Here is a 12,591-nt window from a genome sequence, read left to right on the forward strand (position 1 = left end):
TTACCAATATCATGAAGCTAGTAATGGGTTGCTTGGAAATTCAAAGCAGTTTGGTCCAACTTGAAAAAAAAAAAAAAAGTTCTATTCTCTCTGCACATTCCTGCTACCTGAAAATCATTGTCTTTTAAAAATGCATTTCACCAGAGCTTCAAAGCCATGCCTAATATTAGGCACCTTTCCCCTAAGCTCAGTTACCCTTCTATATCCTCCACCATATATAATGGAACTATCAGCTACCCACTGATGAAGCCAGAAGCCTTCTATGTGGCCCTAACCTTCTTCTCATCCCCTTTGGTCCGTAAGTAATCATTCACTTTTAATGTGAATCTTAACTGCTCTTCAATTAGCCTCCTGCCCTGCAATCACCTTGAAGCAGGCCTATGCATGAAGTACAGTAGCCCCCTAATGCCACCCTTAAACCAGGCTCTTTCCCTCTGAATCAGCCCCTGCACCAATGTTAGCATGATTTTCTCTAAGCACAAATTTAACAGTGGCATTTTTGTGCCTCCTCTTTTCTCCAATCTCATTTATTATTCCTCTTTCCCTTCAAATCTGGCTTCTAGCCCCACTGCTCTAAGAGACTGCTCCCTTCATTCCTTTGTTCAACGAATATTTGTCAAGGGCCTATTTGGTGGAAGGTTCAAGGACTCTCTGGGGAAAGAAGAACTATTTTAGCCATGAAACTTAAAGCCTAATAAGGAATCCTATATATAAGCAGGTAATGTGTGAACCATTGTAAATATCCTGGAACAATAGAGGAAGCTGAACTTGCCTAATAGGGAAATCTCCAATAAGAGGACGTTGAGCTGAGTCTTAGTGAGAAATGAATTTGCAGCAGGGTATGGGGTAGAGGGTATTCAGATGGAGCAAAGCGTAAAACTATAAATGTAGCAACCAGCAGATAAGGCTGGTAAAGGTGACAATTTTTGCATGCCTTGCTAAGGTGTGTAGATGATGAATAGCATTAAAGTGATTGTAGGCAAGAGAACAATTTGGAATTGTAAAAGACCACTTCGGTAGCAATGTGAGAGGGTGGAATGGAGAGGGCAAAGATGAGAAACCGATTTATAGGGAAGGTCTTGTAATTGTTCAAGTTGCAGAGGATGAGTGCCTGGACTAGCAGAGTGTCGGCAGAATAAAATAGAGATTTTAAAACATGCAAGATGTAAAAATTGGAATATGAGGTATTCAAAAACAGGGTTTTGTTCAATGGTACATCTCAAACACCTCAAGCAGTGCCTACCAAAAGTAGATGCTAAACAAATATCTGTAGGATTCTAGGAGGATGACGGTGTCACTAGTTTCTGAGTATTCTTAAATCTCCCCCAAAACAGGCATAACAAGTATCCCCACTTCACCCTCTTCTCCCGAGTTACGCTTTCTCTATTCTTTCCGTATTTGAATATATTTCTTCATTATGAATATCACATTTTTTTATTACTTGTATACATGTCTATTATCCCTAAATGATTCAGAGTATTTTAAGTACGCTGATGACATTCTGTATTTCAGTGTTTCATCTTCCATGTCTGGTCTTTATTTCCTGTCACTTTGTTGGTCCAAAAAAGAAATACAGCATTTAAGAATACACTATTTATGAGGAGTCAGTGAAAATTTATAATGGTAGCAAATAAAAATTAATTTAAAGTTTGCAATAGGCAAAATGTATTTATGAAAAATGGCATGAATAAAATGAAAAATAATATTAACATTTTTATTGAAATAAAAACTGTGTAGAGACAAGTGAAAAAAATAATTTATTACAGATTCTTGTACACGTTAACATGGAAAATTTATACATATATCGATGTGCTAATATGAAATACTGAATTTAAAGGCAAACATTTTTACACAAAAGTAGTTGCACTCTATTTTATAAAGATCGATATTAATAAGTTATCAGAGACATTTAAGAATTAGAGGCCAATTATCCCAATAGTAATGCATTCTATGCTGAAATTAAACTAAGTTTTCTGAACATGATGTCCTGGATATAATCACATTCTTCTAAGCTAAGGAAAGGGAGCTCATTGCTGAGAATACCAGGTCAAGAAGGGCTTAAAGCAGTAGTATCCCAGCAGAGTGTTTCCAGATCTATTCTTGGATGTGGTTGGAGCTCCCAACATTTAGCCTGAACTAATGCAACAGCTCAGTGTGAAACGATGCAGCTTTCTGTAACAGCAGCCTGCGGTTAATGAGATTTAATACGGGGGATACAATTACAAATGATAGCATTTTAGATGAATTATAATTGCCACATGATTCGAATTAGTAATCAAATACTTTAATAACAGAAATGTGTATTCAATATTTCTGAAAGGAAAGTAACAGACTTCAAAATAGTCACTATTTTCTCAGCATGATATATTAATTCTTACTTTGGGAGTCTGAAAATAAATTGCATTTTTCTCCTAAAACTTAGAATTCACTCCTTTAGAAAACGATTTCTATAATGATATGCAACAACATGATATAAACTTTATTACATATTATAGTCATTAAAATATACATATATATATGGAGCACTAAACAGATTTGGTAAACCATGATATAAATATACACATGGCCAAATACTGTTCAGTTTCATTTAATTAAATTCAACAAATATTTATTGGGTGCCCACTACTTGCAGATTACCATGTTAGGTAATGCTTGTAGTAGATATTAAGACACATGAAGCTCACATCATCCACGTCAAAAGCCAAATTTTAGATAATATACTAAAGCCTAAAACATAATCAGAAGCAGAGCTAAAGTTGAATAATGGATAGTGAGAGATATACCCAAAAGAAAAGCTTGGGGTAGTCGACAAAGACAAAGCAAAATCTGTATCCATGGGGAATAACCGTGCCTGGGCTTGGCACGTGTTAGGAGAAAACTGGAACCTAATCTGCATTCCTCTTCAGCCCGCAATCCAAGATTCAGTCATCATCCTGCTTTGTGTCCTTGAAAAAGTGTAAGATATGAGGGGTTGATTTGCAGTGATCATGAAGTTCATCATATCAATTAAATGTATTTTTCTTTTTGTGAGGATGTGATCCACGTTCACATCTACAGTTTCTATAAATGATTTCCAGCATAATTCTGGGAAAAACAGGACCACCCAACTAAGATGACCAACGTTTGAGGTAGTTATGGTTTGGTTTATCAGAAGAACATCAATAAGAACCTCATAGGAAAATGATTTAATGTTAAACCAGGTGAAAGAAGATACAATTTTCAAATTCTGTCATTCTATTCCCCTTTAGAAATTGTTATGCTCTAAAAGCATTTTTAGAGAATGTGTACATACTAAAAGAGAAATACAAGCATGTAGTCTTATCCCCCATGAAGAACCAACACATCAACAGGGTAACAAAGTATCAAACTTGCTTCTGATGCCACACATTTCAAAAGGCTAGGAAGAGGCTAGCTGTGACCTTAGTGTGTGCAGTGCCTCTGTGAGAGGCGTGATTCTGCTTTGGATATGCCGCTGTTCTGAAGTCCATTCTAGCACATGAGCTCTGCCTGAGTATAACCATGGTACTAGAAGGAAATTAAATCTTCCCTGAAGAATGAATCAGATTCTAGCAAGTTAAAAGTCCCTAATAAATCTAGGAGAAACAGACAATGGGCTAGGATTTCCAGAATCCTCCAGTCACTCCATAGGAAGATAGCTTGGCCCTTAAAAGGATGTCAAGCTTCATGGTTAAGACACCTCCCATGAACTACACCCCTTACTTAACCATGATGGTGATCTCAGAACCAACTTAGGGAGCTGAGAAAAGAGGCCAGATGAGCCCCTCAAAGCCCACTTACCTTTGAGCCAGACAACAGAGGAAGAACAAAACAACCACAACAGCAAGAAAAAAAAAACCACAAAAAACAGGCATTCTCAATCCAGGGCTTTGGTTTTCATTTCATTAGAGGACAAAAGTCACTAAAGCATCCCCTAAAAAGTACTTATTATTGTAAGTGGCTCATTTATGTTCAGTTATTTCTGTTGCTTTACTTAAAAGTTAATTTCTGTTAGCAAGAATTCTTTTCAAGTGAAATATATTTTCAGTGATTATGCTTTAGTTTTCCATATTTATACTCTGTCTTAAGTACACAAATTATGCTTTGATTAGTCATACCTCTGTTCCTGTATTTTTTCTGGATAGAAACCAAACTTGCATTGGTTCTTTTTTGCCCTTCATGGACACTGGGCCTCTGTGCTCCAAATGGAATTGTGGATCTGAATTTTCTGGAGACATAAGACACCTAGAAGACAAGGGAAGGGGAGTAGGATCAGAAGTACACAAAGGTTTTTATGGAGACGGTGACATGTACCATGTTACAAATGGAGACAACAAGAACAAATGCTAAAGTTGTACCGAGAGGTAACTCAAAGCTTTACAAACAATGATCATAACAAGATTTTCTAAGATGATGTGAAATCACATAAAATGGAAATAATGATGCAATCTTCTCAAATGAAAAACAATTCTACAAGTGGTGCGGGAAGAGTGGAGGTGATAACTCTTTTAAAGCAACAAAACCCCTCAGAGAATTAAACCACATATAAACACACATTTCCTTTGCAAATTAGTAAATGCCAAGACATTTTCTCTCACCTGTATGTATATTCAGACACATTTATTTTTCCCTTTTCTCCTGTGGTTTCTGTTCGGCTTGTGAGGTTGACAGTATTTCCAAAAAGACAGTATCGAGGCATCCGCTGGCCTATGACACCTGTAACTACCTCTCCAGTGTGTATCCCTATTGTTATCTGCAAACGACAAAGCTTTGCTTCAATCACTTTGATCACTAACACATGATTTTTAAAAATATTTTACTTTAAGTTCTGGGATACATGTGCAGAACTGGCAGGTTTGTTACATAGGTATATATGTGTCATGGTGGTTTGCTGCACCTATCAACCCATCGTCTAGGTTTTAAGCCCTGCATGCATTAGGTATGTTTCCTAATGCTCTCCCTCCCCTTGTCCCCAGTTCCCCAAAAGGCCTGGTCTGTGATGCTACCCTCCCTGTGTCCATGTGTTCTCACTGTTCAACTCACACTTATGAGTGAGAACATGCGGTGTTTGGTTTTCTCTTCCTGTGACACATGAATTTTTGCTTACTTTATATTGCAGAATAATGTAGAGTCATCACATAACATCATAAGAGATCTCCATAAGAACTCCAAGCATATTACAGACTTCAAAAACCCTCACAAAATCTTTGTCTCCCTAGAGAAATATCTTGACTCAAGAGAAACATTTGAATCTGAAGATTTCAAAGATGTGAATCTAGTAACTTACATGAGGCATGAAAGAGATTTTAAAATAAACTACAAGAGGCTTATTTTTAAATAAACGTACAAGAAGTTTTTTTCTCATCCCCATGATTTTCAGTACATGAAATAGACTAGATAATTTCAAATAGGTGGACAAATCTCCATGCCTGTGAAAGAATGTAGTACATTGGGCTGGATAAAATACTTAAAGTCTTTGTTGTCAAGATGCCCTTCTTTATACATATTATTGATTTTCTGGTCAACAATATGAATCAATTGTCCAAAAAGGTTTACACACCATCATTACATTATCTACTTCACTTACTAACCTGAACAGATTCACCATCTACTTGAACCTGGCCAGCAATTTCCATCATGTCCAAGGCCAGGTGGCAGATGGATCGTGCATGGTGAATGCATGGCTCTGGTAAACCACTCACTGTCATATACTTGTCACCAACAGTCTCCACCTAACATAGTACATATATTTAGATGGTCACTGGTTAGTATAAAAAAGACTGTTTCATTTGTTACCCCAATAAAAAACATATATTTTTTCAAGGCTACCAGTAACTTTAAACTTCTCTCCTCCTTTAATTCTCTTAAAATTCTAATACATTTAACTCCAACAAAATGAAACTTTGCAATTACTTATAATTTACACACATGACAGACACTTGGGGTCTTTGATGATGGGCAGGTACAGACATAGAATTCTTTTCCTTTAGTAAGCAATGAAATTCTCAACTCAGATCTATCTAATAATTCAGAAGAATAATTTTTTACTTCATTTCTCCCTAAAACAGTGATGGTTTGATGGCACAGAGAGCCACCATTTGAAGTTCAGTAATTTATCCTGGTCATTAAGCATTTATTTTTATGATGTGCTCACCACCTGCTACAGTGTACCTCAGAAAATGACTATAAAATACATAGTCCTTGTGTAATTATATTACCCTAGATACCTAGGGATGGTTTAGTTAACATTCTTGCGTTTATGTAGCAATATACCACTGACTTATTTTTTCCAATATTATATTTATTTTTAAATGAAACAAAGGGCATGAATGCCTTATAAATGTTTATCTTCTTCAAGTTGATGTTATCTAAACGCAAATCTGAGTCCCCTTCGCCCTTCTCATGCTCCATGATTTCTTTACTGTACAAAACATTTATATTTTTCAGTAAGAATGTCTCTTGCAGAGCACTAAAATAAATGCTGCATTTATACTAAATGTGATAAACAGCCTGTCCAGACTTGTTAGCCTAAGTGCAAATAAGATGGTGAACATTTCATTTTAACCAGGGAATCACCCACTCCATGAAACATTCATTCTGGTTACATGGAAGAGACAGTTTTAAAACAAGAGGCAATTATTTAAGAAAATGGTAAAGCATTGAATACAGGGAGGCTCACTGCAGTGCTGGAGTCAGAGAACTGTGATGGCATGGCCTCCGGATGGGCAGGCTCAGAACGCCAGCCCCTGGATAGCTCTGTAGTCAGTGATGATGAAGACTTGCCTTATAAACAAACGGGTTTTTCCGGGAATCAGTCAGGGTGTCAAATCTGGTGTAGAGGTCGTTGAGAAGGTTTACGATCTTCATGGCCCCTTCTCCCGATGCATGCTTGCTACAGAAAGCATTGAAGCCCACAATGCCACTGAAGAGGATGGTCACATTGTCATATCTTTTGGCAGGCACTGGACGCTTGTGCCGCAGCTCATTGGCAACAGACGGAGGAAGGACAGAATACAGCAATCTGTTCAGTGGGGTCAGGAGAAAGTCACTGTAAGAAATGCTGGGAAAGCCTTTAGTGCTTCTGCTGTCCCTTTCGCACAAGCGCAATGTCATTTATACTTTAAAGGCCTGGATTCTGGTAGGACACCCTCTAAAATTAGCATCAAATATTTGCCGTATTTATAAGCAAGGACTTAAGAAAATATAAATTATTTGTTCATTCTAATCACATAAATCATCCGCAAGCCCAAACTAGTTCAAACCAAATCAAAATAAGCCAAGCAAACAGACAAAACAAAAAGACTGGTGGTAGAAAATCAAAGTTTTCATTTCTAGTCCTGTATTCTGACCCTGCTATTATGATAGTTTCAGTATGAAGACTGTCATTAACAACACCTAAAACGTGGTATGAAAAGCACAGTAATAGAAACGAGATTGCCTCTTAGAATAAGAAATATATCTTGATTTTGGAAAAGTAATATTAAAAGCAGCAGAATTTCTCTCCAGGCTTATTCATGCCTCACTCCTCCATAGAAGAAACTGATAAAACCAGCGGAAATTGCTCTAGACAATAAAATATTTTATTTGTTTAGGCACAAACTACCACGGTGGCATCGGGGATCATGCTAAGGGGACAGATGTGGTAAGCAAACAGGAGAAGGATGGCAGCTGTTGAATTTAGAGGGAAAGAAGCAGAAATTGGACCTGTGGGCTCTGGATTAGAAGACTTAAGAGGAACAAATGAGAACTTACTGCCTTTTTCTTCCTGCCGTTGTCCTAGAGTGAAAGGGCGTATGTGGGAAGTTTAAATACACAAAATGGAGCTGAGCTCTCAATGTGTTTCCTAGTCATAGTAGAATTTCTCCAGTCTTTCATTTTCAACTTTTAAACATTGAATGTTTTATAAAATATTAAAGCTATTTGGAATAGTAAGTATGAACAGTAGAACTACTTACCTTCAAAGAAAGTGATTAGTAAATAGTTTCTAATGACATCACCTTGAAAACCAAATATCTACAAAAACCAAATTCTAAATCTTATAATCTAAAAAATAATATAAGGATTTTTGAAGCGCAGTAACTCAAAATGGTGCAAATAGTTCCTGAATGTGAAACCCACTTTGGGAAATTCAAAGAAGTAGTTCTGTGATAAGTACTTATCAGCTACTCTTATTAAAGATAAGTCCACTGTTTAACTCCCAGTAACTCCCAGTTTTGGACTCCTGGTCTGGGAAGAGAAGTTAATACTCTGCTTAAGCTGACAATTTAGGAAAAATGTGAATTAAGAGCTTTTTCAGTACAGAATATCTGGATATTTCATAAATTAAAGGATACACTCTTTATAGTGCTGGTCATTTATCTATTTATCATGAATGTAGATATTAGTACATTGAGTCACAATACAAAATAAAACCTAAATGGTTTTCTAATACAAAAAAAAGTAACAGGATATTGAGTAACTCAAGACTACAAACTTGTGTGACTTTGAACCTTAGTCCTAAGGTCTTAGAAGCTCCACAAAATGTGTAATATTCATAGATGAAATTGTAGCACATACCAATAAAGCATACACTTTGAGTTATTTTTCTAGAAGTGAGAGAATTTGAGCTACCTGCTTCATATATTTTCTGAAATTTGCAAAATACCTGGATAGATTAAACTGGGTGCAAGTTAGGACCTTTAGAAAAGCAGAGTGGTCTTAAAGGAACTAAATACATCTTTCAGTTTCATTACACAAGGCCAAGATACATGAATTAAGAAGCTGTAAATAAAGACAGGTGGGTAAAATGGCATTCTCTATTTCACCCCTGCTGTTAATAGAGTTAACTGATGTGTTTACTTGTGTGCACAGCATCCATCCATGGGCAACTACATATGTATCAATGCAAGAGAAGTGTACAAAGCAATGCTGTTACCAATCCTTGGGTGAGGAAGTAGACTGAAATAGCTCTTATGGGAAGGAAGGCAGATCAGCTTCACTTCTCCAACAAGATAGCTTCCTATTATATAAACATTAAAAAACGAACACATCAGAAGCTGGGTAAATAGCTTATAAATATCAGTGATGTGGTGCTTTTAATTAGCATATGAAAGCAAGGCCAAGTAGTATGCATGCTATGTACTTATTTAAATACATTTATTGAAAATGAAGTATTATCTTTCATATTTTTGCCCAGTATTTCATAATTTAATCCACCACTCATAGAAATACATTTTATATTTTGATATTTTTGCTAATGTATGTCACTATAGATATAATTATTGTCATTACATATGATACCACAATTTGTCAGATTCATTTCTTTCTAGCCCTAAGTTCAAGGTCCCGGAAAAGATATTTTTAAACATGTAATGGCCGATTCTAAGTTCATCGTGCAGAGCCGCTCTCTGCACGTGGCAGTCCCTGGCATACTGAAGATGGTTAATATATAACTCTTGTATGAAAGAATACATGCGTAAATGATAAACTTTAATTTTTGAACTAAATTTGAATTTGAGTTATTCTCATGATTTTCAAAAAGATATTTTGGCAGATATTATTCCAACTTGGCTCCAAAAAATGATGTATTTCCACCATTAAGACTGACTTATTTCCTTAAGCATAATTTCTTTTTAAAAGCAATGTGAAGGATTTTATTTACTACTCCAGAGCTATTACAGCTCCCATGGCTGGTTCTCAGTCTTAAATATAGTAGAGTCACAATATATTATGGGTAACAGTGGAGCCCCAAGCAGTACATTCTTACGTGTCTGTCTTTTTCTTTTCATCTTCCAGGGCTCTTAAGGTGAGCTGCAGCCTGTCGGTGAGGATTTCCAGTTCTTGCGTGAGTTTGTATTCCTCTCTAAATTGCTCTCCCAAAAGAACAAGATCGCGCGTGGCATCATGAAGAGGGATGTCACTTAGATACAGCCCTCTCCTTGTCAAATCGTCCAGGTTCATGACACTGTCATATGGAGAAATGAGGCAAGATCAGTCTCAACTTGTATACATGACAATGCAACCCTGATTTCTGTCAAGGAGTCTGATCCTGCCACCTCATCCCATTCAAAAGATCAGGCTGAAGACAATAAAATTATGGAGAATTGAACAAAGATTGTGAGTTTATTTTCTTAGATATTTAAACATCTACCAAAAAGCAGTGAACTTGACATGCATTTTTGCCAGGTTGCACTTTTTGGTGCCATCAGTCTAAAATGAAAAGATCATGTAGAAAACATCTCTGTGATAAACATTAAGGTATGTCATACAGGCTATAATTTATGATTCTCAAATTTTTTCTCATTATAAGGAGAGGAAAAAAAATCTATCTTTATCCTCTTTCTCAGGAATAATGATGCTTCTTTTGAGAAACTACTTCACCTTGCTTTCTGGATTCTATGAATCTTGTAACTGGTTATTTTTCCCTTTTGGACACAATGACTAAAAATTCCCAACCACGTTTATGACCCATCCTCAGCACGTAATTTACGTATCTACGTCTATGTACCATTCTTACTTCTGGCTCTCATGTCTTCTGTTCTCATTTTCTTTGACAAACTTTTCTCATGTATTTGAAGTATTATTCAATCTTGTGGCATTTTATGCATCATCATTGTACCTTGTGTCATTTTCCCAACAACATAATAATGTTTATTATTTCAGTGATGATCTGATTAGTAAAACTTTAATTGCTTTTTGAAAATGTACTCTTTGAGGCTGGGTACCGTGGCTCATGCCTGTAATCCCAGGACTTTGGGAGGCTGAGGTGGACAGATTACTTGAGGCCAGGAGTTCGAGAACAGCCTGGACAACATGGTGAAACAACATCTCTACCAAAAGTACAAAAATTAGCTGGGTGAGGTGGCTCACGCCTGTAGTCCCAGCCACCTGGGAGGCTAAGGCAAGAGAATTGCTTGAACCTGGGAGGTAGAGGCTGCGGTGAGGTGAGATCCCACAACTGCATTCCAGCCTGGGCGGCAGAGCGAGACTCCATCTCAAAAAAAAAAAAAGTACTAATTGATTAAAGTGACCTAAGATTATTTTTCATTGGCTTGAATTTTTTTTTAATGCAACATCATTACTTCCGGCCACTTAGAATAATAATTACTCTAAAATGACAAAATTTAGTTATGACTTTGGAGAATATGGGATTAATAATTTGAAGAACTTTGAATTAATCCTATCTAAAATTATTCAAAAGGGGTGACTGCAGAATTTTGAATTAATGCAATATATTCTCAGTAGCAATGTTCATAAAGCAAAGCAAAAATTAGAATGCCTATAAAGAAAATTAAAAAATCAAAGATTTTATTAATGAAACACACAGTCTTTTTAGATTTTGGTAAAATGGATATGTAAGACCATTTGCAGAAAAAGACGCATCTGGAAAGAAACTAGATCATCAGCCAAAGGTATGTAAGACCTGCCCATGAGCAGAGAAAACACTTGATAGTAAGTTCAAAAATGAATGGTTAAAAAGCTCATACTGAGCTACAAAACTTAACCCAATCATAAAGGTTTCATGATTCTAAAAATGTCCTATATCATTATTTTAATGAACTATTACATTTTTCCTAAATTTACACTAATCGTCTTAGAATTGTTTATTTTACAAGTAAAACTACTTTTAATTGAGCTTTTGTTTATGTAGTGTGAGTAAAAATCTTCCCACATACATGTATGTGTCCCGTAGGACAATCTGCAATTTTCTCACTGGGTGACCAATGTCTGCATATGGCAATAAACAAATAAACTCCAAATTTTCTGCTTTTATTTCTGAAGAAAGCTTTATTTGCATAAATAGAAATTGTCCCTAATGAGAAGCTGATATTCTTCTAAGCTGCAAAGAGGCAGAAGAAGAAAACATTTACTGATAGCAGATGGGACATCTTTAGATCAATGTAGCTTATTAATTTTTTTAAAAAGGGTTTATGTTTCCTAATTTCGTTTCTTTTATTTTCATGATATTTATTCCTCATGAAAAAGACATCTATATCCTTATATTGTCTGATATATTATTCTTATATGTTATAGTTAAACAATATTTAATCTTGAATATATTTATCAAAATATTAACTACATATTATTCTTATATTATCCTAATATATATTCTAACATATTACAAATTAACTATATATTATTCTTATATATTATTATGTAATGTGTAATACAACAGTAATAATATGAAAGGAGGCTATTACAAAGTTTATAATATTTTTCAGAAATTTTAAGACCACATTTTTAAGTGCAAAGTGATCATGGTGGAATTCAAATTAAATATGTAACCAATAGCTCACCAAAACATGCTTTCTTGACTGTGTTAGTAGATAATGCACATATACTTTGTTTATACAAAATTATGAATACACAGAATATCATCTCACCATAATCCCCTCACAATAATCATCTCTCAATATCTTTTCTATTGTTCTGAAGCAAATTCAGACAAAATTTTTATATTCTGAATTCCCATGTATTTCCTAGTAAAATGCTTTCCCAAATTGGAGAAACAACTATCTATAGTTTTATTTTTCTCTGATGTTTATTAAAAATAACATTTTACTTACATTTTAATTGTATAATATATTTGGAACAGCATATTTGGATTAGAGTAGC

General features: G+C 35.5%; 1 protein-coding gene across 5 annotated transcripts in view; it reads right to left on the minus strand.

The window, feature by feature from the left end:
• Positions 1–1,700: 1,700 nt before the first annotated feature.
• The window catches only part of GUCY1B1 (guanylate cyclase 1 soluble subunit beta 1), a 45,880-nt gene continuing 34,989 nt past the window's right edge, over positions 1,701–12,591 (minus strand). For 3 of the 5 annotated variants that reach the window (XM_017526038.2, XM_017526037.2, XM_037737611.1), the window contains exons 9-14: positions 9,743–9,940; positions 6,781–7,018; positions 5,589–5,729; positions 4,596–4,750; positions 4,116–4,242; positions 2,433–2,945 (exon numbers count right to left, since the gene is read on the minus strand). In XM_017526038.2, the coding sequence (XP_017381527.1) occupies positions 2,922–2,945; positions 4,116–4,242; positions 4,596–4,750; positions 5,589–5,729; positions 6,781–7,018; positions 9,743–9,940 (883 nt within the window). In that variant the 3' untranslated portion in view covers positions 2,433–2,921. Of the gene's footprint in view, positions 2,946–4,115; positions 4,243–4,595; positions 4,751–5,588; positions 5,730–6,780; positions 7,019–9,742; positions 9,941–12,591 lie in introns of all 5 variants that reach the window. The other 2 variants (XM_017526036.2, XM_017526039.2) reach the window with 1 other exon arrangement.

Source organism: Cebus imitator, unplaced genomic scaffold, assembly GCF_001604975.1.
Source record: "Cebus imitator isolate Cc_AM_T3 unplaced genomic scaffold, Cebus_imitator-1.0 Scaffold40, whole genome shotgun sequence".
In the NCBI taxonomy this organism is placed as follows: domain Eukaryota; kingdom Metazoa; phylum Chordata; class Mammalia; order Primates; family Cebidae; genus Cebus; species Cebus imitator.